The sequence below is a fragment of the Clavelina lepadiformis genome, chromosome 9 (genome assembly GCF_947623445.1).
Source record: "Clavelina lepadiformis chromosome 9, kaClaLepa1.1, whole genome shotgun sequence".
Classification (NCBI taxonomy): domain Eukaryota; kingdom Metazoa; phylum Chordata; class Ascidiacea; order Aplousobranchia; family Clavelinidae; genus Clavelina; species Clavelina lepadiformis.
The window spans coordinates 14,446,265-14,471,349 of record NC_135248.1 but is presented as its reverse complement, the minus strand read 5'-3'; the positions used below and the strand labels follow the sequence as shown (position 1 = coordinate 14,471,349).

Below are 25,085 nucleotides of genomic sequence, written 5' to 3'. Positions count from 1 at the left end.
TAACTTACTAACTAACTAACACCTAACTAACTTAACAACTAACTTACTATTTTAACATCTCAACTCAGCGTAGCGCGAAAATTGAAAAGAAAAACTTACACTAGAAGTGAAGTTACGCTTCAGTTCAAATAACACTGCTCGATTTTTGCAGACCTGTATTTTAGGCAAATGTAGATGAGTCGTTGATCTTCATGCATCATTGATTTGGTGACTCAGATTTCATTTTTCTTGCGGCAAGTGCCAAAAGGATTTCAACTGCGTTGCGTTCATGAGACAAATGCGAACGCAAGTTTGATGTAAAAATTGAATTTACAGAAATGCTAGTGATGTACATTTGGCAAGAATCATTAGGCTAAGACAAGTATTATTATTTGGGATATTGTTGTGCCGTAGCCTATATTTATGTATGCTCCGAAATTTAGGCAGAGAACCGTCATGTGTGGACTTGTTATAATTAGTTGGTCTTAATCTATCAGTCTCCTTTGTCTGTGTTATTTGATAATTGTCTTCGATTAATCAGCATCAAACCAAATCCTGAACAAGTCTCAAATGCATATTAAATCGAGTTCAATTTGTTTTCATGTTTGGCATGATAACTGATTAACATTTGATTTCGATTATTCCAGCGTAATACCCAAATCAGATCCGAAACCCCGTTGATTATAAACTAAAAACGCTTTTATAACAGCAGTAAAAATGCCTTTAAAGCTATGTGATTAGGTCCACCAAATTAAGCATCAATTTTCCTTTTCCACTTAACCAAATACGGTCTTGGTATTACTTCAATATTTTTGGTCATCTGTTTTGACCTTTGATGATGATGGCTCCTGTGATGAGCTTAATTTGAGCTCTCATTGCAATTCATCCTCCCTAGCCTGCGTGGATACCGACCTCAACACCGCTGACAGTCGACGGAACATGCATAGTAATGGTAATATCCATGATATCCTTGGTAACCAAGAGTTGAGTCAAGTAACGTTTCGTTAGTGCAATTGAGGCAATAGAATAGAGTGTTTTCATGGCAAGGCGCAGCAAAGATAGTAACAGGCCATTGTTCCAAGTATTTTCATTGTAGATAAAATAGCGCATCGATTCCTTGCTTTGAAGTTTCTGACTTCACGAGGCGCGATAGCGACCAACTTTTCATAACCTTTCGCTAATTAATTATAATTATATGAATACGACCAGAGCTTGGTGTGGGACGATTTTTAGAGATTTTTTCTTCTCAAAGTCGCCAAACAAATATTGCGCTCATGCGGAAAGTTGAAAGCAATTACAATGCAATAATTGAACTTACAAGTATTAAAATAAAGTATATTTGTAAAAAATATTAAAGCAAGCAATATTTCCATATAATAGCCCATCAAAATCTTACCCTGGTCGATGTCTCTGTTCCCTTCCCTTAGTCTAGGATCTAGATGGACCTAAAATGCCTCCGCGTTGTGAGATACAACTGCATCAATAGCGAAGAAGACTGGCTGGTTACTTTGACAGTCCAAAGCAACCTGGTCCTTTTCTCAACCCCAAAGGATTCAGCAACTTCCCTTCCGGACGTTTAGGAACAGCAAAAATCCCGATCTGAAATTCGCGAGCATCGACATTGAAAAGCAATTATCGATGTTTGCTTAAAAATTTCACGGTCCACCGACTCTTCTCCTCTCGACTTTCGCTAAATCCTGCTTGTGAGCACATGAAATCAATTTCAAGCGCACCAGTGAGGCGATGAAACTTCAGAAAAACTCACTGGAAACTCTTCAGCTTTATCACCAACGAGTCCGCATCAGGCCTATTGCAACCTGACCCTACAAACCTTGACCAGACCAATAGAAAATATCTCAAGCGGCTACCACAAGGTCTAGGCTGTAGGGAGGGTGTGTTAGAAACTTCCAGTCTGCAGAAATGCATCTCCCTCCTTTCTGTATCTGCGTAGTGCTGCTCTGGAAGATATCCGGCGTAGCGCTTTGTGATTATCCGTTAACATCTTGGAGCCCCAGCGGCAGCTGACTTTTGAAGAACGCAATTTCTTATGCGCGGTTGTGTAAACTGTACCGTGGGACATGTCCAAGTTTGTGGCAATTTCTTCTAAAGTGACCTTTCTATCAGATCTAATCATATTTTCAACTACCTGTATTGCTTCTGGGGTAGAGACTAGAGACATCCACAAGTCTCCCACTTAGAGGGTCATCAGTTATGCTTTCGCGTCCATCTTTGAATGCTTACACCCATTTGTGGAAGTTTGCTCTAGACATACAGGAAGAACCAAAGCTGTCTTTGCATTCTAGACAGAATCTCACTCGGTTTTACTCCGCCAACAAAAAAAAAGATAACTTGTCTTTTTTCTCAGCTTGAGCAGTTTGTTAGCCTAGCAGACATTTCAATTTACCGTCACACCTACAGTAGTCTGAGAATATACACCATATTATGTAAATTAAATGACAACTTCATTCATAACTATCATAGACAATTTCGGTTTCATAGCTTCAAAAACACCAAAGTAATTGAGAAAGTTTCATCTCTTATTGGCTCACCCTCGTACATTGACTAATTTGCAAATCGACTTAATCATCGTAACGTCATAATGACCCATGTTACGTGCCCCTCATTTAGATTCTGTAATCAAAGTTTACTTTTACAATTTTACTAAACATTTAACAACTCTGTATTAACAACTCCAATTTGCTAATTCGCCATCAAAATTTTTCTTTCAATATTTTGATAATCAGAATGGTGACCAACCTGCTGTTTTGACTGTCTTTTAATATTGTGTTTCCTTTTCACGTCACATATAATTATCCTGGAAAAGAACGGCATCCGGTATAAACAGCATGTAAGTTATCGAAAAACAATTTTCTCAGTTAAAAGGGATGAATGTACTATGTTGGAACGAAAATGTTGTTAACCCTTGCGGCGTGTCACTACTTAGGAGTACACATTGCAGAAAGAGCTGTAGTCAACTTTAAATATTACATGGATGTAGTGAAGCTGATGAAAGTTGAAAATCTGAAAACCTTTGCTGAGTTTTATTCAGTTGCTCCAGGATAAGGTCCACCAGAATCACTGATTCATATTGCAAGGAAATCCTGATCCCTCAATTTTATTGCATTTAATGAAGTACAAGAGTTAAGTAGTACAGAAGTACAGACGAAACCGGTAGATCTGAAAAACTTTGCTGAATTTTGTACATGGATATCACTGATTAGTAGAAACGACAGATAATAATTTGTTCATATACATAAAATCTGAACCAACCCTATGTTTTTAGTTCAGTGTCATTTCACAGCATGTGCGTTGAGAAAACCAGTAGAGTTAGATTTTATTTGTTTCTGGTCGGTGTTGTTCTGACCTTGAGTGGAATATTTGGCGTCGTGCCTTTGGTTTCAAGCTTAAACGTAGAGGAAGCAATTGGTAAGTTGATCGCAAGGCTATTTACTAATGTGATTCAAGACATATCTAAATAAGTTATTTAACAATAGACCAGTTATTTATTACCGAACATAGTGACATATGTTACATAAAAAGTTTTATTAAACTTCCTACAGGTCCTCTCGCTTCAGATGTATTACGTTTAACAGCCGGCAATAATCTGACTGGGTATCATTGAATCTACCTAATTAAGTTCATTTCCAACTAAACGTAACTATTCAAAAAAGCGCGGTAGTTAATCAAGTCCTGTGGGACCCATACGCGTGTCCTGGGTTTCAATATTTGGTTTTAGGGATATAAATGATCGTTAAAGATTATAGCTTTGTAAATGTACTTATATTCTTCTTCAAACTTACCCTGGGTGTTTGTAGCTGGTGTTTTGGGTAAAACAGTCTGCCTTTAAAAAGAATGTTCGGTGACTGATATCTGGTTAAGTAGTGACAGTTTTCTATTTGTTTTTCTTGATGATTGGCGCAATATCTTAACAAATTTAAATCTAAAATCTATAATTTTCAATGGTGGTCGGACGATTCAACCCACGGACGATTCAACCCCGGACAATTCAACCCACGGACGATTCAACCCAGGACGATTCAACCCCGGACGATTCAACCCACGGACGATTCAACCCGCGGACCATTCAACCCGCGGACCATTCAACCCGCGGACGATTCAACCCACGGACGACTCAACCCGCGGACGATTCAACCCACGGACGATTCAACCCACGGACGATTCAACCCACGGACGATTCAACCCAGGACGATTCAACCCCGGACGATTCAACCCACGGACCTTTCAACCCACGGACGATTCAACCCAGGACGATTCAACCCCGGACTATTCAACCCGCGGACGATTCAACCCACGGACGATTCAACCTCGGACGATTCAACTCCGGACGATTCAACCCACGGACCTTTCCACCCACGGACCTTTCAACCCACGGACCTTTCAACCCCGGACTATTCAACCCCCGGACGATTCAACCCACGGACGATTCAGCCCACGGACGATTCAACCCAGGACGATTCAACCCCGGACGATTCAACCCACGGACGATTCAACCCGCGGACCATTCAACCCGCGGACCATTCAACCCGCGGACCATTCAACCCACGGACGACTCAACCCGCGGATGATTCAACCCACGGACGATTCAACCCACGGACGACTCAACCCGCGGACGATTCAACCCACGGACGATTCAACCCCGGACGATTCAACCCACGGACCTTTCAACCCACGGACGATTCAACCCAGGATGATTCAACCCCGGACTATTCAACCCGCGGACGATTCAACCCACGGACGATTCAACCTCGGACGATTCAACTCCGGACGATTCAACCCACGGACCTTTCCACCCACGGACCTTTCAACCCACGGACCTTTCAACCCCGGACTATTCAACCCCCGGACGATTCAACCCACGGACGATTCAACCCACGGACGATTCAACCCAGGACGATTCAACCCCGGACGATTCAACCCACGGACGATTCAACCCGCGGACGATTCAACCCGCGGACCATTCAACCCGCGGACGATTCAACCCACGGACGACTCAACCCGCGGACGATTCAACCCACGGACGATTCAACCCACGGACGATTCAACCCACGGACGATTCAACCCAGGACGATTCAACCCCGGACGATTCAACCCACGGACCTTTCAACCCACGGACGATTCAACCCAGGACGATTCAACCCCGGACTATTCAACCCGCGGACGATTCAACCCACGGACGATTCAACCTCGGACGATTCAACTCCGGACGATTCAACCCACGGACCATTCAACCCACGGACCTTTCAACCCCGGACTATTCAACCCCCGGACGATTCAACCCACGGACGATTCAACCCACGGACGATTCAACCCAGGACGATTCAACCCCGGACGATTCAACCCACGGACGATTCAACCCCGGACGATTCAACCCACGGACGATTCAACCTGTTTATAAAAACGTCTACGCAGTTCGTTATCAGGCACGGATGCCGCTTTTACCACTATACCAATACACATCTTGTGTTGAAATAAAAACAAGTTTATGTACCGTGTTGTAACTAGTAGGCCTGCTTAGCGAAAAATAAAGCCTACACGTCGATTAAAGGTCAAACCTTAGAAACAACTGTTTGTTGATTGGAATGAAGATTGCACGCAAAAAAAGTCTATATGGTCAATTTTTTTTAACCTGCTCAGAATGCTATCACAAAACAAATTTCAGTCTTGTGCGACGTGTAGTACAGAAGTTATTAGGCCAATATAAAGTCAATTGTTTCGTTAGGTCAAGATACGGTCAATTGTGTCTTTTAGGTCAAAATCTATTAAACTTGTAATTTTGTAATATTATTCTTCCGTTTTTCTCTTTTCTTGTACCGCAAACAATTCCAGTGCCCCAAATTAGAGGCCTACTTAGAACCAAAGCCACCAAGAGAGGGAAGGCCTTTCAGCGCGCCTGGTGGGTTGAATCGTCCGCGGGTTGAATCGTCCTGGGTTGAATCGTCCTGGGTTGAATCGTCCGTGGGTTGAAAGGTCCGTGGGTTGAATCGTCCGGGGTTGAAAAGTCCTGGGTTGAATCGTCCGTGGGTTGAAAGGTCCGTGGGTTGAATCGTCCGGGGTTGAGAAGTCCTGGGTTGAATCGTCCGTGGGTTGAAAGGTCCGTGGGTTGAAAGGTCCGTGGGTTGAATCATCCTAGGTTGAATCGTCCGGGGTTGAATCGTCCGTGGGTTGAATCGTCCGCGGGTTGAATAGTCCGTGGGTTGAATCGTCCTGGGTTGAATCGTCCGTCGGTTGAATCGTCCGCGGGTTGAATGGTCCGCGGGTTGAATCGTCCGCGGGTTGAATCGTCCGTGGGTTGAATCGTCCGCGGGTTAAATGGTCCGCGGGTTGAATCGTCCGCGGGTTGAATCATCCGTGGGTTGAATCGTCCGGGGTTGAATCGTCCTGGGTTGAATCGTCCGTGGGTTGAATCGTCCGGGGTTGAATCGTCCGTGGGTTGAATCGACCTAGAACCATTTTCAATATAACAAGAGCTGTGGTTTTCTTGCAAATCTGCTCCTGTTTAATCTGGGTTCTTCGATATTTTTGTGCTCGCGAATATAATTAATGGCTTCGGTCGCTTTCCTTTCCTTGACGGGGTGAATATCCTGTTGGTTAGTTTGTGCAATGAATCAATTACTTTGATACTTATTTTAATCTAATTCAATCTCTTTCTCCTATTCAGTATCTCGTTCCATTTGAATATCTAGTCTTATTATGACGTGATTATTAGACTAAACTTATTCGTAGGTTGATATGATTATTGTACACTTTTAAATATCTTCGCTTGTTTAGCGTTGTAGTATCAATTATTATGCATTATCTGAATCCTGGCTTGTGCTGGGAATTTCGATAAACTTTCTTAGAAGATTGCTATGTTTTCAAACGATAAACAACAACAAATATGTACATAAAGAGAATAATTGAGAACAGGGTAACACAACAATTTGACAAGAATGCATGGTGACATAACGAACAGATACTGAACTGAAGAACTGCTGTTGACTTATGAGGGTATCATATCTTAATTTTTCCTATTGAATTATCTGACTCTTTTGTTGCGTGCGGTTAGAATACTCTAACTCTAACCTTTTGTCGGCCGAATAGTTTTAATATTACAACAGAAATAGCTCAAAAGAAAAGGTTTTTATTATAGGTGCTGCACAGTGCACACTGTCTCAAAATTACGAGTAACCAAGAATATAAGTAATACTACTGCTTATAAGATGTCTATTGAGTTGCAATCACCATGGCTAGCTTAGACAACTCATATGTTGGTTTCGGTTTTCACTCCGTTAAGTCTGCTCGCTGGTAGAAGTGCGACCTTACAAAACGTGAAAGCGATGGGAGTGAAAATGTTCGATATGAAAAATGTAGCAAGTCGTAGTAGGTGCAGCGAGCGAAACAATATTTTGATAATGTGAAATACATACAACTAAAGCTGACACATTTAGACATAGATAAATAAATAATCAGTGTTAAGGTTAAGAAGCAGGCATTTCCAACAAAGATTTCTTATCATCGTAGATGCCTGGGAACGTATTAAAGGGAGTTTTCACTCGAAGTTATTTAGAGCAAGTTTCCAAATATTAAACCACAGTTGAAGTTTTTATCAAACAACAATTTCATAAACATCAATCAATAACTAGAAAACACTTTTGCAATAAATAATGTAATAAAAACCGCCCAGGCTGCTACAGGTCTATGTCGTTTCAACATAAAGTTATCTTTCAAGCTTTGACACGTATTAACTGTAAACATAGTTGTAATATTTGCATCAGCAAAATTATTTTATTTTGTTTTATCTTGCTCGCAGATATGTCAAAACAAGCGCAGAGTTTAATCTAGCAATGTACAGGGTGGGTCAGAAAAACCTACCACATTTCAAACTAGGAAAAAGAGACAAAATTTATAAGCAATCAAAACATTTATTGTCTCATCTGAAAGTCAAAAGGTTACCATTTGATGTAATTAAGTTTTAATTATTCCATCCTGTAGGTGATTCCCTCGAGATGTAGATGGCGCCCTCGAGGCCTTCCAGGTGGCTTTCGAATTAATGCTGAACCCGCAGCTCTGAAATTTTTGACCCAGAGCATTACAGATTTTCGATTGGTTCCAAGGTCGTTACGATTTAGTTTGAAATTAGTCTTAAAAGTTCTTAGCGTTCGAGTCAAAGATTCCCCATTTCTAATGAAATCTTCCACAATAAATGCACGGCACGCCAGTCCAGGCCATTTTACATACAGATACAAAATTTAAAAAAAAATTACATAAAACATTATTTACTTATAAAAACTAAAACCTGAAACACAAATTGTAAGTCTTTTGCCGCACAATTTCGATTCAACCTCCTGTCAGACTGCTAGAGCTTTGGTACAGTAAAAATTTGAAATGTGGTAGGTTTTTCTGACCCACCCTGTATAAGCGGCTGTAGTCAGAAGGTTTAACATTCTCACTATTGTTTCACGTTTTCCTACAATCTCCTGAGATGAAAATATCTGTAAAAATCAGCTTGCATCACAAACTTTTAGATATTTGTTTCACAAAAATAACAATAATATAACAAAATAGCAAAACCTAATTAAAGTAACTTGTTTTAGACCAATATAAAGCGAAGAAAGTTTCAGGAAAAGCTTCCAACTCGAGCTCAGTGCTTCCTGCTGGGGCTTCCTTCGAACACTTAAAATATCTCCTAGTCAATGTTCCCTCTAAGCTGCGCGCGTGCACAAATGCGCACTGCTGACACGGTCTCCGCGCACAGAAAATCTGTGTTGCGCACAAGAAAATAAGCCAACCTGAATTAAAAATAGAATAAACGCATAATAATGGCCTCAGTACGCACGTGGCACCTCTGATGTTGCTCACAGTGGTCCAAGGGACCGCTCAGGGAGTTAGTGTGTTTGCTCAGACTCGTGAGAAATTAGAGGGAACATTGCTCCTAGTTGCCTTATAGTTGTGGAGGGGTTAAGGTTAAACGACCCATGGGCCTTTTAGGTGTGAGCAAGAATGAGAATGGCACTAAATAGTATCAGAACAATAATTAAATGAAAATCTACCACGTTCTCCTTGACAGAAAACTTTTGTGACAAGTCTATCATTCTTTCAACAGGATCTCTTACCCTTGCGATCGGGTACGCTATCGCCATACCGAGCACATTCCTAGTCCCAGCAGTAGCAGCCGCATTTGGCGTCAGAACCGTTGTAGTCATAGCAGCAACCTGCTATCTTTTGTTTGTGCTCGGCAATGTCCACACAGGTGAGATACAAAGCATCCCTACAACCAATTATAGCAATATATTTTCATTTCAATTTGCCTTCAATGTTTGTGTATTTTTTTATGTAATTGAGAGTGTCACGTTTTAAGTTCACTCAATTTTCCTTGATTTGAAGACGATGATAGAACCTGCACTGTTTTGTGTGATTTTGTTTGCACGCAAGTTTTATTTGCTTTGGCCTAAGGCCGTCACTCTGATTTCGTTCTGCTCCCTCGGCTGATAAAATCGGCCGCATGCTAAAATCGGACTTTAATAGGATTTTAGTTGTGACTGGCGCGGGTACAGACTTTTTCTTTAGTAGTGATTCCAGAATTACTATTAATTAATCCACATTAATATTAAAAACGAGTATTTTAGTGGAAGTATTTATTTTATTGACACTTGTTTAAGTACACAGTTTTGCTTTCTTTAAAAGTCTTTATTTTTGTTAAGGTATACCGATTGTTAAACAATTCTTAATCGTTGTGATTGGTAAAAAATCTTATTTCTACTGTTAACATCTTAGGCATTTGGCAGCGCTGTCAGTGTCGTATTTCTGCTTCTGGACAGACAGCTGTCTGGCAAGAGCAACTTTACAACGAACCGAAATTTCTCCTTCTGTGGAGCGAACGACTGTCAAGACCCGAACATAACACTTGCCAACATCGAACAGTACACCCCTGCCTTTGTCGCCACACGCTACAGCTTAATCGCATTTCTGGCCGGCCTCATATTAATTGCAGTTATCTTATACCGAGTTAATTTGCCCGTTGAAGCTGGTCATGAAGTTGATCAAACAATTAACACGTCACTTGAAAGAATCATAAAATTACCATCTGTTGGTGACGATGAAGCAACAATTCAGGTTAGGATGAAGTTTGTAAAGTTTTCTAAAATGCATTTATGACGTATGCACGTGTAGAGGGTTTGGTGAACAGTCGCTAAGTTCAACCAAGAGTAAGAAAAAAAACAAAACTTAAAATGCATTCGTCGGAGTTATAGACGCGCTCGATAACAGGGAAGAGAGGGGCTTACAAACACTCTTCTTCTTCCGTGGGTAAAGAACTTTTAGCTTATTGTATTGTCATTCTGTATCTTGAACTTCTGTTGTACAACATTTTTTCTGAAAATGATATTTACAAAACATCATTGTTATTAAAACTTTTCCAAGAAAATGAGTTCGGAAACTTCATTGAAAGTGATCGCCAAGTCTTTGAAGTCAACCTTAAAGCTGCTGATCACGTCCAAGCATCTTTTGATTATGTGGCTTACAATCTACGGCGGAATGACACTCAGCTTCTTCAACGGGGAAATCACCAGAGCTTTTGTATCCTGCGTCTTGGGAGTTGACAAGGTGTGTGTTTCACTCATGCTTATTCTATGCTGGCTGCGCCCAATTTACTATTTTCGTTTTGGCATCTACAACAGGTTGGCGTGGCGGTGATTGTGTTTAGTGCTAGTGGTATTTTGGCTGCTTAGGTTGGCGGAAAAGTTAACAGCAAGCATGGTCGCAATTATCCGTTTGCTTTCGCATTCGTGCTCGATATTTCAAGTTATGTGGTGTGCTTGGACTGGCGAATTACTGAAAATACTACCTGGGTGATTTACATTCTCTCGTTCATGTTTGGAATGTCGGACACTATATGGCAAAGTCAAACGAACGGTGAGTGGCTTGACCGTTTTGTAACGTGGACCTATATGTCGTATGTACCAGTGTATATATATATTGGCCCATGTTTTAAAACACGTTTTAATTGTTCTCTAAATATACGTTGTCGTTCACATTTCTACGTGGATGCTGGTTTTCGGGTTACGATCTCGCAAGAACATGAGGCCTATGCAGAAAATGTTTTGGCAATACCAACTGCTGCCCAACCGCGTCACGTACTTTGTGCAATTCAGTTTCTAGCGCAGCCATAGCGTCTAGCACTTTGTCATTCCGTTTAATTCCATACCAGATTGGTCTTTTGAAGAGTGTTTGAAAGCTCTACAGCGCCATCTCGAGCAATTCCGTGCGTGAAGATTGTCCGCAGATGGTAGAGTAGCTATACGCATCATGTTCACATAAATTTGAAGCTATAAATGTTGAAGTTATCAACCTAACTTTCTGCTAAATCTTTTAAACACTTGGAACGTAGTGAGAAGGGATTCGCTGGTGGAGAGACCTCATTAGACTAAGAAACCACAGAAACTGAAACAATTTGCTCAAAATTTGGCGAAATTTAATGCCAGTCAGCTTATTACCCAGAGATCCCAGGTATGAGTATGAGCAAAACAATGCTTTTGTGGCTGGCGGCGTACTTGAAGTGAAACGCATCGTCAGAAGTGCCAGTCAAGTATTACGACAGCGCAATTTTTATCCAGGTTTCACTGTTGATCAAGCAACAACTGACAGAACGCACGAAAGATTTTCACATGATCCTGGATGATGTCGCCATCACCGATCTATCATTTAGTAGAGAATACACACATGCTGTTGAAGCTAAGCAAGTCGGTTAGTGACAAAAGGCATTGCCATGTTGATATAAAATCGAAATCATATTGCTATATGATGTTGGTTTGAAAGGCATCAAAGAACTCGAGCTTGCTCGACTGGTGTAACTTGCTCTCTGTATAGTCATGTCTATATTTTGCAAATTGATTCTATTTAATCTATTTGCTACCCTGGCTAATTCTGCAGGAGATAAAACACTTCTTTATTTGACTACAGGAATATGCAAATGGAAACATTTCTGCTTTTAACTGAAGTAACACATATGCTAGGGCAACATTTCTCAAGCTATTGCGCGCAATCTAAATTTGCTTCATCTTGATTGTACACAAGGGTTACTTGTTTATAAGCAGCCATTGCTGTCATAGTAACTGAATTTTTATATAGCAATTATGTTTTCGGTCGCAGTCCTTGCTTCGAACTGTTTTAAAGATAAATAGGAATTGTAAACAAGTTGTGCTTGAGAGACGTTGTGCTAGTGCTTTCTACAGTTGCATCAGTTACTTCTAAGAGAATGTTTTACAGTGAAAATCTGATGGCATGTTCCTCAGAAAGTAACTCGCATTGAAAATGTGATTTATCTCAAACCACAACCTTATCACACAGCTCAGCAAGACGCCCAAAGAGCTCAGTACATCGTGGAGCGAGCAAAGCAGGACAGACAGCAGAAGATCGTACAAGCTGAGGGAGAAGCTCAGATTGCCAAAACTATATCCTTTCATTTGCTCATTACTTGGCATCGATGCCTCAATATACCACCTACACTTTGATCTTTAAAGCCCAAGTTTAGTCGACTGATTCGTTACTTATTCATGTCATGGTGACAAGTTTTGTGTCTGCCCAGTTGCTTTTTTCTTAACTGTGAACACGTCGGTGAGGCGATCAGCAAAAACCCTGGTTTCTTGAAGTTGCGAAGAATACGAGCTGCCCAGAACATCGCTAAAACTGTGAGTCTTTTTGGGAGTGGAAACTATCAGCGAAGTGCTTCCATTATAACTTACCTAACCAATATTATCTTTCAGATTTCCGAAGCTCAAAATAGCGTGTACTTGGATGCCAGCAGTCTAATGTTAAATATTGGGGAAGACACTTACCAAAAGTATGAGATTAAATGAAATTCAACGTCCGAGCGTGTTTGGTCACATCTTAACTTTTACATCATTGCACATAATGTCCCGTTAGCTATAGCCGGTACATAGCCTATAACGGAGGCGTTCAACATAAAGCCCTCGTCCGGGCGTATGTGTACCTAAATACGTGATCCGCCTCCCGCGAATCATCATCAAGTATGCCGTCATTGCTTCTAAATACTTATAACTCTTGTCTGGCGCTCATCGTCATTACATTTGTACGTCGTGGCCCATTGTGATAAAAACAGTAGTTGCACACTCCTATACATTCACTGATGATAGTGTGGTTAATCGTGATCTACCTTCAATATTTGATACCATGATTTCTTTTGTTTTTTCAGATTAGCTAAGAAGTAAGAATCAGACCGGGAGTTAACCTTTTGCATTAGATGAACGATTATTCAGAAGAATCTGACCTGGGAATTCCCCACGACTTAATGATTCTAACGTTTTACGCTTGTTACGTCATAAATAACTTACACCGCAGGCGAATTATGTTGCAGTTGAATGAGTAAAATATTTGTACAATTTTTCTTATAGTCAGACCAATGGGATTTTAACAACAGTAGTAAATTTATATGAACACAGATGTCTGGAAAGCCAGGCAGCGAAAAGACTGTCATAGGCCATTGTTCCAACTCCCATATACTTTTGCCAAGCATAAAATATCCATCGATTCCTTGCTTCGAAGTTGCTGACGTCACTAGGCGCAGTGGAAGCACTGAACCTACAAGCGACCAACTTTTCATAATCTTTCGCTGATTGTGAGAATATGATTGGAGCTTGGTCCGGTACGATTTTCAGAGATTTTTTCTTCTCGAAGTCTCCAAAGAAATATATAATATGCGACACCTGCAAAAACAATTAGGATTAAAGAGCAAAGTAGTCACTTGAACAAGGCTAGGAAGAATGTTCTTACTGTACAAAATTCCTGCCACAGCCATCAGGGCAATTTGCAGGTATATTTTCTGCCAGACGCACAGAGCTTTGCTGATGGCGAACTGAGTAGCAAGTCCAACCTCGTACATGATATTCCAGGCTACCAAAGCTTGCTTGTTATCGTCTCGAAAGAAACTTCCATACATTTCTACAAAAACTCTTTGCATTATGATACTGACCCAAGACAATCGTTGAGGCCCAAGCAAGCCTTTGTGTCAAAACCATTCTCATAATGGTTAAAACACTAAAGCATTAAGAAGATTTCTCAGAACGAGCTCTAAATGTACGTGAACAGGTGAGATGGACGAACTGAGAATGAAATTCTGTTTTGCATAAGATAGGAAAGGTCGGCAGATAATAGTCTTGTATACCATATCACGTTATCAATATCACGTTCTTGTCAAAACACGACCCGTTTTGAGAGTATGATTAGAACTATAGCATCGTGTGACGGAGACTTGTCCTGATGAAAACGTTTTACGTTCATGTATACAACTGAACTGAACCTAAGAGAAATACTATAACGCATGTTGTATTACTTTGCCTTATAAATCTATTGGCACATCTGTGACTTCCAGGACAGACATATCTCCATGTTATAGGACGGTTGAGCCACTCACCGTTGGTCTGACTTTGCCACAAACCATCCGATATTCCAAACATGAACGAGAGAATGTAAATCACCCAGGTCGTATTTTCAGTAATTTGCCAGTTCAAGCACACCACATAACTTGAAACATCGAGCACGAATGCGAAAGCAAACGGATAATTGCGACCATACTTGCTGTTAACTTTTCCGCCAACGTAAGCAGTCATGGCCTCACCGGAAGCAAGCAGAATCACCGCCACGCCAACCTGTTGTAGATGCCAAAACGAGAATACTTAGTGAATTAGGCGCATCCAGCATAGAATAAGCATGAGTGAAAGACACACCTTGTCAACTCCCAAGACGCAGGATACAAAAGCTCTGGTGATTTCTCCGTTGAAGAAGCTGAGTGTCATTCCGCCGTAGATTGCAAGCCACATTATCAAAAGCTGCTTGGGCGTGATCAGCAGCTTTAAGGTTGACTTCAAAGACTTGGCCATCACTTGAAACGGTGTCGAGTCCTTGAAAAGTTACAATAACAACGATGCATCGTGAAAGAATGTAGGCTTTGATAAATTGATGCAACAGAAGTTTTATGGTGCGGTACAAGGCCCCACAAAAAAGCTGTGGTCGTGGTCGTTTTCGTAAAGAGGCGGGGCTTGGCTTCTCCTGCAAAAGGTTGGCCCCATGAAAAACTGTTTCCAAAAACAACAACAAAGTTTCCAAAAAATGTAAACTTTCGGTGTCGTCTGATATTTTAGGTTAGGGACCTGAATGTCATTCGTAAAAAATTCAATCATCAGTTGAGCATCGTCTGGTGTTGAATGACATCCAGTTAGACGTAACTTGGAAAGGTTATACGTTCTCGAAAAGTCTCAATAACAGCGAAAGTTTGTGGTTGTAAGGTTGCCTTCGATGAGGTCTTACATCAGCAACTTCATGGCGTGGTATCACTATCAAGCACGTGACTAAGCAGAGGGAACCTTGGCCCCTCTCAGAATAGGACGGCGCTGTGGAGGAATTTCTTTTAGCATAATTTCAGACTACTGTATTTGTAATTTCGTCTCTTTAATGTTTAAAGGGTTAGTGATATTTACCTGATCGTAATATGACGCAAATCATTTATTTACAAACTTAGAAGAGTCTTTCGACAGCGTTGATTCAATTTATACTTTTCAAGCCTCAGTTAGGCCTACCAAGCTTGTCTGAGGCGTATTGTCCGATGGGCGCGTTTTTAATTTTATAATTTTGGCGCCCGTTGACCAGAGTCCATGCAGGTTGAAAGGTTACAAACGCAGTTGATAAAGAATTACAAACTTCATCCTGACCTGATTGGCTGTTGCTGCTGCGTCGTCATTTGATGGTGTCGTCGTGATGTCAGATGACGTGTTAGTTGTTTTTCCAACTTCGTGGCGAGCTTCAACGGGTAAACTAACTCGGTATAAGATAACCGCAATTAATATGAGGCCGGCCAGAAATGCGATTAAGCTGTAGCGTGTGGCGACAAAGGCAGGGGTGTACTGTTCGATGTTGGCAAGTGTTATGTTCGGGTCTTGACAGTCGTTCGCTCCGCAGAAGGAGAAATCTCGGTTCGTTGTGAAGTTGCTCCTGCCAGATAACTGTCTGTCCACAAACAAGAATACGACACTGGCAGCGCTGCCAAAAACCTGGAACGTTAACAGCAGATATTACAAACTCACAACGACGCAGAGCCTAGATCTAGAGAGTTAGTTTAACAGTTTACATATGAACAAAACTACATCTTCTGGAGAAAGTAAAAGTTTATTCCGTAGCCAGCAGGCGCAAAAAATAGCCAATTTTCAATTGATACCGTTCCAGTGTGAGAAGCAGCAAAGAAAATCCCGGTGAACAGACGGCGACGTTTTTCGTATGTGCCTGGTTCATTTTTCGATATTTCGACTGCAAAGTTGTTGGCAACAATTGAACCTGAACTCCAATACCAGCCGTCGCCGACTCCAAAGAACACTGCGGCCGGAATTAAAGTGTAGTAAGCTATGGAAAAAATTCATCCACACAAATCTGTTTCAAGTTAGGTTGAGATATTTAGCGTTTGATTGATGGGTTCTATGAATGCTGTAAACATCACCTGTGTAAACGTTTCCCAGTACAAACAAAAGATAGCAGGTTGCTGCTATGACCACAACGGCTCTGACGCCAAGTGCGGCTGCTACTGTTGGGACTAGGAATGTGCTGGGTATGGCGATAGCGTACCCGATCGCAAGGGTAAGAGATCCTGTTGAAAGAAGGTCAAGGTTGTTACAAAGCTGTCAAGTACAGACTATTTTCTTGTATAACTTAGTGTCTTGATACATATAGGCCACTGCCAGAACCTTGCAAAAAAAACTTTATTCGTTGATAACCTACTTCCTTGAATGTAAAGCTAATTTAGCGTATAGCCTATGGATTAGAGAAACGTTTTCTATTTCATTGTTTTGTAACTTACGTGATTGTTAAACGCTTTGAGCGATTCATTTTATCGGTTAAGAGAGTCTTGTAAATATTATTATGGTTCCCAAATTTTTCCGACTTGTGAACCTTAGCTCAGGGTTTTTAACCTGGGGTCCATGAATCCCTAAGGTTTACGGACCAATGGTTCTCAATCTTTCATGTGAGAAACTGACAGACTAAGACGAGTTTACAGTCGACTATTCAAGACAATACAACGAGTAGTCTGAGTAGATTACACAAAGTTGATAAAAGTTTTACAGTAGCAAACATCATTGTGCTCGGTAATGTGATCCATTGTTAAAACACGAAACCATATTTGAGCATGCCATGTATCACATTAGTAAATAGCCTTGCTATCAACTTACCAATTGCTTCCTCTACGTTTAAGCTTGAAACCATAGGGACAACACCATATGCTCCACTCAAGGTCAGAACAACACCGACCAGAAACAAATAAAATCTAACTCTACTGGTTTTCTCAGTGCACATGCTGTGGCTCGTTCCTGAACTAGAATCATAGGATTGGCCTCAGATTTTATGAACATAAACAAACCAATCGTTAAACGAAATAAACATAGTTTAATCGTCATACAGCAGTTAGCACAGTTTTACTTAATGGCTCATCATGTGGAGACAAACAGGTCAACTGAGTATTAAATCATTACACAGGTGTTAATTAAAGCAAAGATACTTATTCTGGAACAACTGGATGGCATCAAACATATTTGGCATTCGACTCTCACTGTGATTTGGTGATACGCATAGGCCTATAACTGGTGGGAAACACCAATGCTCACAAATTAATTATCCATCTCACGTTTAGACGTTTAAAGTTCCAACAATCTCTTTGAATTTCCCGCTTTCTTTTCTCGCGATTAACCAAATCGATGGGTTTATTTGTTGAGATTGTGGCCGAGCGTAAACCCTTAAATGCTGTCGTAAGCCCTAAGCTGACAGACACCGCAGTAAACCTGTCAAAATAACCTGTTTTAAAAAAACGATCTTAATTGCACCAAGGGAGCTCGTAAAGTCAAAAATGTTGTCGTATAATGCATCACCTGACGTCACCTCCCGTGTGTAGCTACGGTAGCACGAAATAATATGACTAAAGTTGGATACACACAGAAATCTCACGAGATTTTGTGTTTATTTGGCTTAATCATGTAAATAAGTGTACAAATAGAATTCTCATTCCTCACTTGTTAAAGTCAAAGGTCAAACATACGTTACAGTTAGGCTAAATTTACGTTTTCAATTGCGAAACATTTTTGGAAATAAGTTTCTAGCATAATATAAAAAATTCGTTTTCCTGTTTATTTATGTTGCAATGTCAAATAGCTTTTGGACTTGTTCTTCGACCCTAGGTTTTTGTATGGGTTATTCCTGTGCTAAGCATTTGTACCTTTATGTTTATTGCTCTCGTATAACCTTAACCAACATCAAGTTATTTAATTAATGTACAAAACAGTAAAGCGTCACCCTAGCTGTGTCACTGAATACGATAAATAATTTCTAGAATTTCCAGTAAACTTGTACAAAAATGTCTATTTAGGCTACGTGTCATTTCGTGTCCTTTCCATAAATCGTTGTTATTCCATGTGCCTTTAAATATGTCTCAAATGCTATTATGGCAGTGTTCGTCAACTTAATGTAAGCCACGAAATGATTTGTAGATCCTTGAAAGGAGCTTTTGAACATTGTCATTAACTTTGTAGCTGGAACAATCAACAACGCAGTTTCTTCGTCCTATTTAAAAAAAAAGATTTGGCCGACTTGCTAAGCGTTCGACAGCAAACCACAACAGAGTTTCTTTAGTTTTTTTACACATTTTTTATCTTGTAATATGTTTAGCTGTGCATTTATTCAAGTAGCAAGATGTGTTGAATTTATTATTAACAATACAGATAAACTATGTACGTATCTTTTCCTCTAACCTGTCTCAAACAACGCAGTCTGATGATAAAACTCTCATTTCAAAGCTCAAATCAAAGCTGCGGTAACAACTAACTTACTATTTTAACATCGCAACTCAGCGTAGCGCGAAAATTGAAAAGAAAAACTTACACTAGAAGTGAAGTTACGCTTCAGTTCAAATAACACTGCTCGATTTTTGCAGACCTATAATTTAGGCGAATGTAGATGAGTCGTTGATCTTCATGCATCATTGATTTGGTGACTCAGATTTCATTTTTCTTGCGGCAAGTGCCAAAAGGATTTCGACTGCGTTGCGTTCATGAGACAAATGCGAACGCAAGTTTGATGTAAAAATTGAATTTACAGAAATGCTAGTGATGTACATTTGGCAAGAATCATTAGGCTAAGACAAGTATTATTATTTGGGATATTGTTGTGCCGTAGCCTTTGTTTATGTATGCTCCAAAATTTAGGCAGAAAAACGTCATGTGTGGAATTGTTATAATTACTTGGTCTTAATCTATCAGTCTCCTTTGTCAGTGTTATTTGATAATTGTCTTCGATTAATCAGCATCAAACCAAATCTTGAACAAGTCTCAAATGCATATTAAATCGAGTTCAATTTGTTTTCATGTTTGGCATGATAACTGATTAATATTTGATTTCGATTATTCCAGGGCAATACCCAAATCAGATCCGAAACCCCGTTGATTATAAACTAAAAACGCTTTTATAACAGCAGTAAAAATGCCTTTAAAGCTATGTGATTAGGTCCACCAAATTAAGCATCAATTTTCCTTTTCCACTTAACCAAATACGGTCTTGGTATTGCTTCAATATTTTTGGTCATCTGTGTTGACCTTTGATGATGATGGCTCCTGTGATGAGCTTAATTTGAGCTCTCATTGCAATTCATCCTTTCCAGCCTGCGTGGATACCGACCTCAACACCGCTGACAGTCGACGGAAAATGCATAGTAATGGTAATATCTATGGTATCCTTGGTAAATAAGACTCGAGTCAAGTAACGTTTGGTTGGTGCAATTGAGGCAGTAGAATGTTTTCATGAAAGCGACAAAACATTTGTCGACGGTAGGAAGGTGACTGCATTAACGCCACATTAACGCCACTGACACACTTATTAACGCCGGTGACTGCAACGGCAAGGCGCAACAAAAATATTAACAGGCCATTGTTCCAATTTTTTTCATTGAAGATAAAAGACCGCATCGATTCCTTGCTCTGAAGTTTCTGACGTCACGAGGCGCAATAACAACCAAATTTTCATAATCTTTCGCTAATTATAATTATATGAATATGACTAGAGATTGGTGTGGAACGATTCTCATATATTTTTTCTTCTCGAAGTCTCCAAACAAATATATAATATGCGACACCTGCAAAAAAGCAAATGATCAAAAATGCTTGACCAAGACTAAGACGAAAGTTTTTACCGTAAAAGATAACTGCCACGGCCATCAGGGCAATCTGCAGGTATATTTTCTGCCAAACGCACAGAGCTTTGCTGATGGCGAACTGAGTAGCAAGTCCAACCTCGTACATGATATTCCAGGCTGCTAAAGCTTGCTTGTTGTCGTCTCGAAAGAAACTTCCATACATTTCTACAAAAACAATTTGCTTTATGATACTGACCCAAGATAATCTTTTAGTTTAAGCAAGCGGATTTCCTTTGTGTGCGTTTCCAAGTCATCAGGAACAGAGCTGAACCTCAGAGAAATACTATAACGCATCTTGAAACACTTTGGCTTATAAATCTATCAGTAAACCTGTGACTTATACTATAGACATATCTCCATGTTACAGGACGGTCGAGCCACTCACCGTTCGTTTGACTTTGCCACAAACCGTCCGACATTCCAAACATGAACGAGAGAATGTAAATCACCCAGGTCGTATTTTCGGTAATTTGCCAGTTCAAGCACACCACGTAACTTGAAACATCGAGCACGAATGCGAAAGCAAACGGATAATTGCGACCATGCTTGCTGTTAACTTTTCCGCCAACGTAAGCGGCTATGGTGTCACCGGCAGCAAACAGAATCACCGCCACGCCAACCTGTTGTAGATGCCAAAACGAAAATAGTAAATTAGGCGCATCCAGCATAGAATAAGCATGAGTGAAAGACACACCTTGTCAACTCCCAAGACGCAGGATACAAAAGCTCTGGTGATTTCTCCGTTGAAGAAGCTGAGTGTCATTCCGCCGTAGATTGCAAGCCACATTATCAAAAGCTGCTTGGGCGTGATCAGCAGCTTTAAGGTTGACTTCAAAGACTTGGCCATCACTTGAAACGGTGTCGAATTCTTGAAAAGTTACAATAACAACGATGCATCGTGAGTGAATGTAGGCTTTGACAAATTAATGCAACAGACGTTTTATGGTATGTTGCCTTCGATGAGGTTTTACAACAGCAACTTCACGGCGCGGTATCACTATCAAGCACGTAACTAAGTAGAGGCAGCTTTGGCCCCTCTCAGAATAGGACGGCGCCGTGGAGGAATTTCTTCCAGCATAATTTCAGACTATTGTATGTGTAGTTTCGTCGCTTCTCTGGTGCATTATGGTTTAGTGATATTTACATGGTCGAAATATGATACAAATCATTTATCTACAAATTTACAAAAGTCTTCCTACAACTTCAGTGATTTTGACAGTGATGATTTAATTTAAAACGCTCAAGCATCAGTTACCAAGTTTGTCTGAGGCGTATTGTCCGATGAGCGCGTTTTTAATTTTATAATTTTGGCGCCCATTGACCAGAGTCCATGCAGGTTGAAAGGTTACAAACGCAGTGGATAAAGAATTACAAACTTCATCCTGACCTGATTGGCTGTTGCTGCTGCGTCGTCATTTGATGGTGTCGTCGAGCACATGTCAGATGACGTGTTAGTTGTTCGTTCAACTTCGTGGCGAGCTTCAACGGGCAAGTTAACCATATGTAAGATAACCGCAATTAATACGAGACCGGCCAGAAATGCGATTAAGCTGTAGCGTGTGGCGACAAAGGCAGGGGTGTACTGTTCGATGTTGGCAAGTGTTATGTTCGGGTCTTGACAATCGTTCGCTCCGCAGAAGGAGAAATCTCGGTTCGTTGTGAAGTTGCTCCTGCCAGATAACTGTCTGTCCACAAACAAGAATACGACACTGGCAGCGCTGCCGAAGATCTGAAACGTTAACAGCAGTTATTACAAACTTCACAACAAAGTTAGTTTAACAGTTTGCATCAAAACAAAACTACATTTTCTGGGGAAAAACAAAAATTTATACTGTAGTTAGTAGTTGCAAATGATAGTTTTCTATTGATACCGTTCCGATTTGAGAAGCAGCAAAGAAAATCCCGGTGAACAGACGGCGGCGTACTTCGTATGTGCCTGGTTCATTTTTCGATATTTCGACTGCAAAGTTGTTGGCAACAATTGAACCTGAACTCCAATACCAGCCATCGCCGACTCCAAAGAACACTGCGGCCGGAATCAACGTGTAGTAAGCTAAGGAAAAAATTCATCCACACAAATCTGTTTCAAGTTAGGTTGAGATATTTAGCGTTTGATTGATGGGTTCTATGAATGCTGTAAACATCACCTGTGTAAACATTGCCCAGTACAAACAAAAGATAGCAGGTTGCTGCTATGACTACAACGGTCCTGATGCCAAATGCGGATGCTACAGCTGGGACGAGGAAAGTGCTGGGTATGGCGATAGCGTACCCGATCGCAAGGGTAAGAGATCCTGTTGAAAGAAGGTCAAGGTTGTTACAAAGCTGTCAAGTACAGACTATTTTCTTGTATAACTTAGTGTCTTAATGACATGACATGCTCTGATGTTGTCGTGTTACGCATTTTGCATAAGAAAAAAAAATATAATTGTATATAGCCTACTACCTTGAATGTAGAGCTTATTTAGCCTAAAGCACGCATGGCTTAAAGAGATGTTTTCTGTTTTGTTGTTTTGCAACTTATGTGATTGTTTAACGTTTTAAAGTGATTCTTCTTATCGGCTATGGGCGCCATGTAAATACTGTTATCGCTGTGCTTCGTGGTGGCGAAATTTTCTCCAATTCGAGTTCTCTGTATAGCCTATTTTTGGCAGTTGCAGTTTGCCAATCAATTATATATTGAATATGATGTTGGTTGAAATGGAGTAGTAATGTGCGAAATATGGTTTTCAGATTTCTTTTGTCCAAAGTTATACATCACAGTCATAAGTCACATACGGTATAGCATTATTGGTATAAATGGCGTAGTTGAACAATCTGGCTAAGTTTCAGTACCAGGTTTCTCAAACTTCAGTATATTTTCTCGGATCTTCTCAGGAAATTTGTTCCAAACTTATCAACGAATTGTTATGACCAGTTTCCGAAGTGCGTGTATATAAGCTTGCCGATTATTGCCGTAGTACGTATATATATTTGTGCATTCTGTCAGTATATTTATTATTAGTCTATTCATTCTTTCAGATACTTTCATTCATGCAGTTGTTCTGATTCCACTTAGTCTAAAGTTACCAAGAATTCTGTAAGCTGTACTTATCAATATAACCGTAGAAAGAAAAGTTTCTGAGTGGAATTAAGATCTATCAGTCATCTTATCATAAGACGCAACCTGATCGCAATTAAAAGTTGATGCTAAAGTTTCAATATCGTCGGAATGGATCTACTATCCCTACAACAGTAGGTGATCCAGACTTTGAAAAGATATTAACGACTGGATACTCATTATATAGTCGCGTCATTTACTTACCAAGCTTATAAACATTGTCATGGTTGGTTTATCTGGACACATGTGGCCAGCAACTCAAGTTCAATTACAAGCTGAACATCAATCCATTACAATGTGATCCATTGTTAAAACACGAAACCATATTTGAGTATGCCATGTATCACATTAGTAAATAGCCTTGCTATCAACTTACCAATTGCTTCCTCTACGTTTAAGCTTGAGACCATAGGGACAACACCATACGCTCCACTCAAGGTCAGAACAACACCGACCAGAAACAAATAAAATCTAACTCTACTGGTTTTCTCAGCGCACATGTTGTGGCTCGTTCCTGAACTAGAATCATAGGATTGGCCTCAGATTTTTTGAAGATAAACAAACCAATCGTTAAGAGGTCATGACCCAATTTAAAGAGATAAGTTTGTCAATACGAAATACAATAAATCAAGAAGCTACTATCGCAAAAACCACGTCATGAACCACTGACTTACAAACACAAACCTTTCAAGAGGCGTTATCACAATCAAGTACGCAATCAAGTAGGTCACGACACACTGGTTCAGCAAAAATTGTATGTTGCGGTCTTGTGATCAGGCACGTGACCAGTTGGGGAGAGGCTTCTTCCCGGAAAGCACTGATTTAGACGGATATTGTTTCAAGCGAGCCTGATCCTACTACGAGAGCTTCAATTGTTATTTATCCACGAACTCAGAAAAATTTCAGCACTTCACACTTAGAGTTCAGCCCAACGCAGCGCAAATTAGAATGAAAAACAAGCTCACACTTGAATCGAAGTTACGCTAGTTAGTTGCGAATCCACAATGCTCAATTTTTGCAGACCTTTAAGTTGAGCGTTTGTAGCTGAGTCGCTTATCTTCATAATTGATTTGGTGATTCCGATTCCAATTTCCTGTGGCAAGTGCCACAAACTTTAGACTGCTAATGAGGAAAGTTGAAAGCAATTACAATGCAAAAATTGAACTTACAAGTATTAAAATAAAGTATATTTGTAAAGAATATTAAGGCAAGCAATATTTCCATATAATAGCCCCGCCCATCAAAATCTCACCCTGGTCGATGTCTCTGTTCCCTTCCCTAAGTCTAGAATCTAGATGGATGACCTAAAATGTCTCCGCGTTGTGAGATACAACTGCATCAATAGCGAAGAAGACTGGCTGATTACTTTGACAGTCCAAAGCAACCTGGTCCTTCTCTCAACCCCAAAGGATTCAGCAACTTCCCTTCCGGACGTTTAGGAGCAGCAAAAATCCCAACCTGAAATTCGCGAGCATCGACATTGAAAAGCAATTATCGATGTTTGAGTAAAAATTTCACGGTCCACCGACTCTTCTCCTCTCGACTTTCGCTAAATCCTGCTTGTGAGCACATGAAATCAATTTCAAGCGCACCAGTGAGGCGATGAAGCTTCAGAAAAACTGTCTGGAAACTCTTCAGTTTTATCACCAACGAGTCTGCATCAGACCTATTGCAACCTAACCCTACAAACCTTGACCAGACCAATAGAAAATATCTCAAGCGGCCATCACAAGGTCTAGGCTGTAGAGAGCGTATGTTAGAAGCTTCCAGTCT

General features: G+C 40.4%; 4 protein-coding genes across 7 annotated transcripts; 2 read left to right on the top strand and 2 right to left on the bottom strand.

Moving 5' to 3' along the window:
- The first annotated feature begins 9,217 nt into the window (after positions 1-9,217).
- Positions 9,218-11,247, top strand: LOC143471415 (protein unc-93 homolog A-like). The gene is made up of 5 exons (XM_076969870.1): positions 9,218-9,229; positions 9,754-10,092; positions 10,399-10,581; positions 10,707-10,890; positions 11,186-11,247. The coding sequence occupies exons 1-5, from the start codon at positions 9,218-9,220 to the stop codon at positions 11,245-11,247; spliced, it is 780 nt and encodes a 259-aa protein (XP_076825985.1).
- A 199-nt stretch (positions 11,248-11,446) lies between these two features.
- LOC143470828 (prohibitin-2-like) lies at positions 11,447-13,380 on the top strand. The gene is made up of 5 exons (XM_076969110.1): positions 11,447-11,484; positions 11,592-11,721; positions 12,325-12,665; positions 12,741-12,817; positions 13,190-13,380. Exons 2-3 carry the CDS (start codon positions 11,643-11,645, stop codon positions 12,486-12,488), a joined length of 243 nt encoding a protein of 80 aa, XP_076825225.1. The 5' UTR covers positions 11,447-11,484; positions 11,592-11,642; the 3' UTR covers positions 12,489-12,665; positions 12,741-12,817; positions 13,190-13,380.
- A 48-nt stretch (positions 13,381-13,428) lies between these two features.
- Positions 13,429-17,751, bottom strand: LOC143470827 (protein unc-93 homolog A-like). Its single transcript, XM_076969109.1, has 9 exons — positions 17,660-17,751; positions 17,208-17,350; positions 16,481-16,627; positions 16,205-16,386; positions 15,702-16,040; positions 14,721-14,894; positions 14,408-14,642; positions 13,768-13,935; positions 13,429-13,700 (listed from the first exon to the last, which is right to left on the bottom strand). Exons 2-9 carry the CDS (start codon positions 17,329-17,331, stop codon positions 13,594-13,596), a joined length of 1,476 nt encoding a protein of 491 aa, XP_076825224.1. The 5' UTR covers positions 17,332-17,350; positions 17,660-17,751; the 3' UTR covers positions 13,429-13,593.
- A 2,124-nt stretch (positions 17,752-19,875) lies between these two features.
- LOC143471310 (protein unc-93 homolog A-like) lies at positions 19,876-24,357 on the bottom strand. 4 transcript variants are annotated; one of them, XM_076969749.1, is made up of 9 exons: positions 23,987-24,357; positions 23,689-23,831; positions 22,360-22,506; positions 22,084-22,265; positions 21,600-21,941; positions 20,907-21,080; positions 20,598-20,832; positions 20,210-20,377; positions 19,876-20,152 (listed from the first exon to the last, which is right to left on the bottom strand). In XM_076969749.1, the coding sequence occupies exons 2-9, from the start codon at positions 23,810-23,812 to the stop codon at positions 20,040-20,042; spliced, it is 1,485 nt and encodes a 494-aa protein (XP_076825864.1). In that variant the 5' UTR covers positions 23,813-23,831; positions 23,987-24,357; the 3' UTR covers positions 19,876-20,039. The 4 variants fall into 4 exon arrangements, with proteins under 4 accessions (XP_076825864.1, XP_076825865.1, XP_076825866.1 ...); XM_076969750.1 differs by lacking the exon at positions 23,987-24,357 and having other exon boundaries at positions 20,272-20,377; positions 23,689-23,975; XM_076969751.1 differs by lacking the exon at positions 23,987-24,357 and having other exon boundaries at positions 20,310-20,377; positions 23,689-23,975.
- Positions 24,358-25,085: the final 728 nt, after the last annotated feature.

Bases quoted from the DNA above. Each gene is read 5' to 3' on its own strand.
- LOC143471415 (XM_076969870.1), top strand. The intron at 10,093-10,398 runs GTTAGGATGAAG...AACTTTTCCAAG, and splicing joins ACGATGAAGCAACAATTCAG to AAAATGAGTTCGGAAACTTC. The intron at 10,582-10,706 runs GTGTGTGTTTCA...TTGGCTGCTTAG, and splicing joins GCGTCTTGGGAGTTGACAAG to GTTGGCGGAAAAGTTAACAG.
- LOC143470828 (XM_076969110.1), top strand. From the start codon at position 11,643: ATGATCCTGGATGATGTCGCCATCACCGATCTATCATTTAGTAGAGAA. The intron at 11,722-12,324 runs GTTAGTGACAAA...CTTATCACACAG, and splicing joins TGTTGAAGCTAAGCAAGTCG to CTCAGCAAGACGCCCAAAGA.
- LOC143470827 (XM_076969109.1), bottom strand. From the start codon at position 17,331: ATGTGCACTGAGAAAACCAGTAGAGTTAGATTTTATTTGTTTCTGGTC. The intron at 16,387-16,480 runs GTGATGTTTACA...TTTTTTCCATAG, and splicing joins ACTGGGAAACGTTTACACAG to CTTACTACACTTTAATTCCG. The intron at 13,936-14,407 runs GTGAGTGGCTCA...GAGTTTTTGTAG, and splicing joins GTGGCAAAGTCAGACCAACG to AAATGTATGGAAGTTTCTTT.
- LOC143471310 (XM_076969749.1), bottom strand. From the start codon at position 23,812: ATGTGCGCTGAGAAAACCAGTAGAGTTAGATTTTATTTGTTTCTGGTC. The intron at 22,266-22,359 runs GTGATGTTTACA...TTTTTTCCTTAG, and splicing joins ACTGGGCAATGTTTACACAG to CTTACTACACGTTGATTCCG. The intron at 20,378-20,597 runs GTGAGTGGCTCG...TTGTTTTTGTAG, and splicing joins GTGGCAAAGTCAAACGAACG to AAATGTATGGAAGTTTCTTT.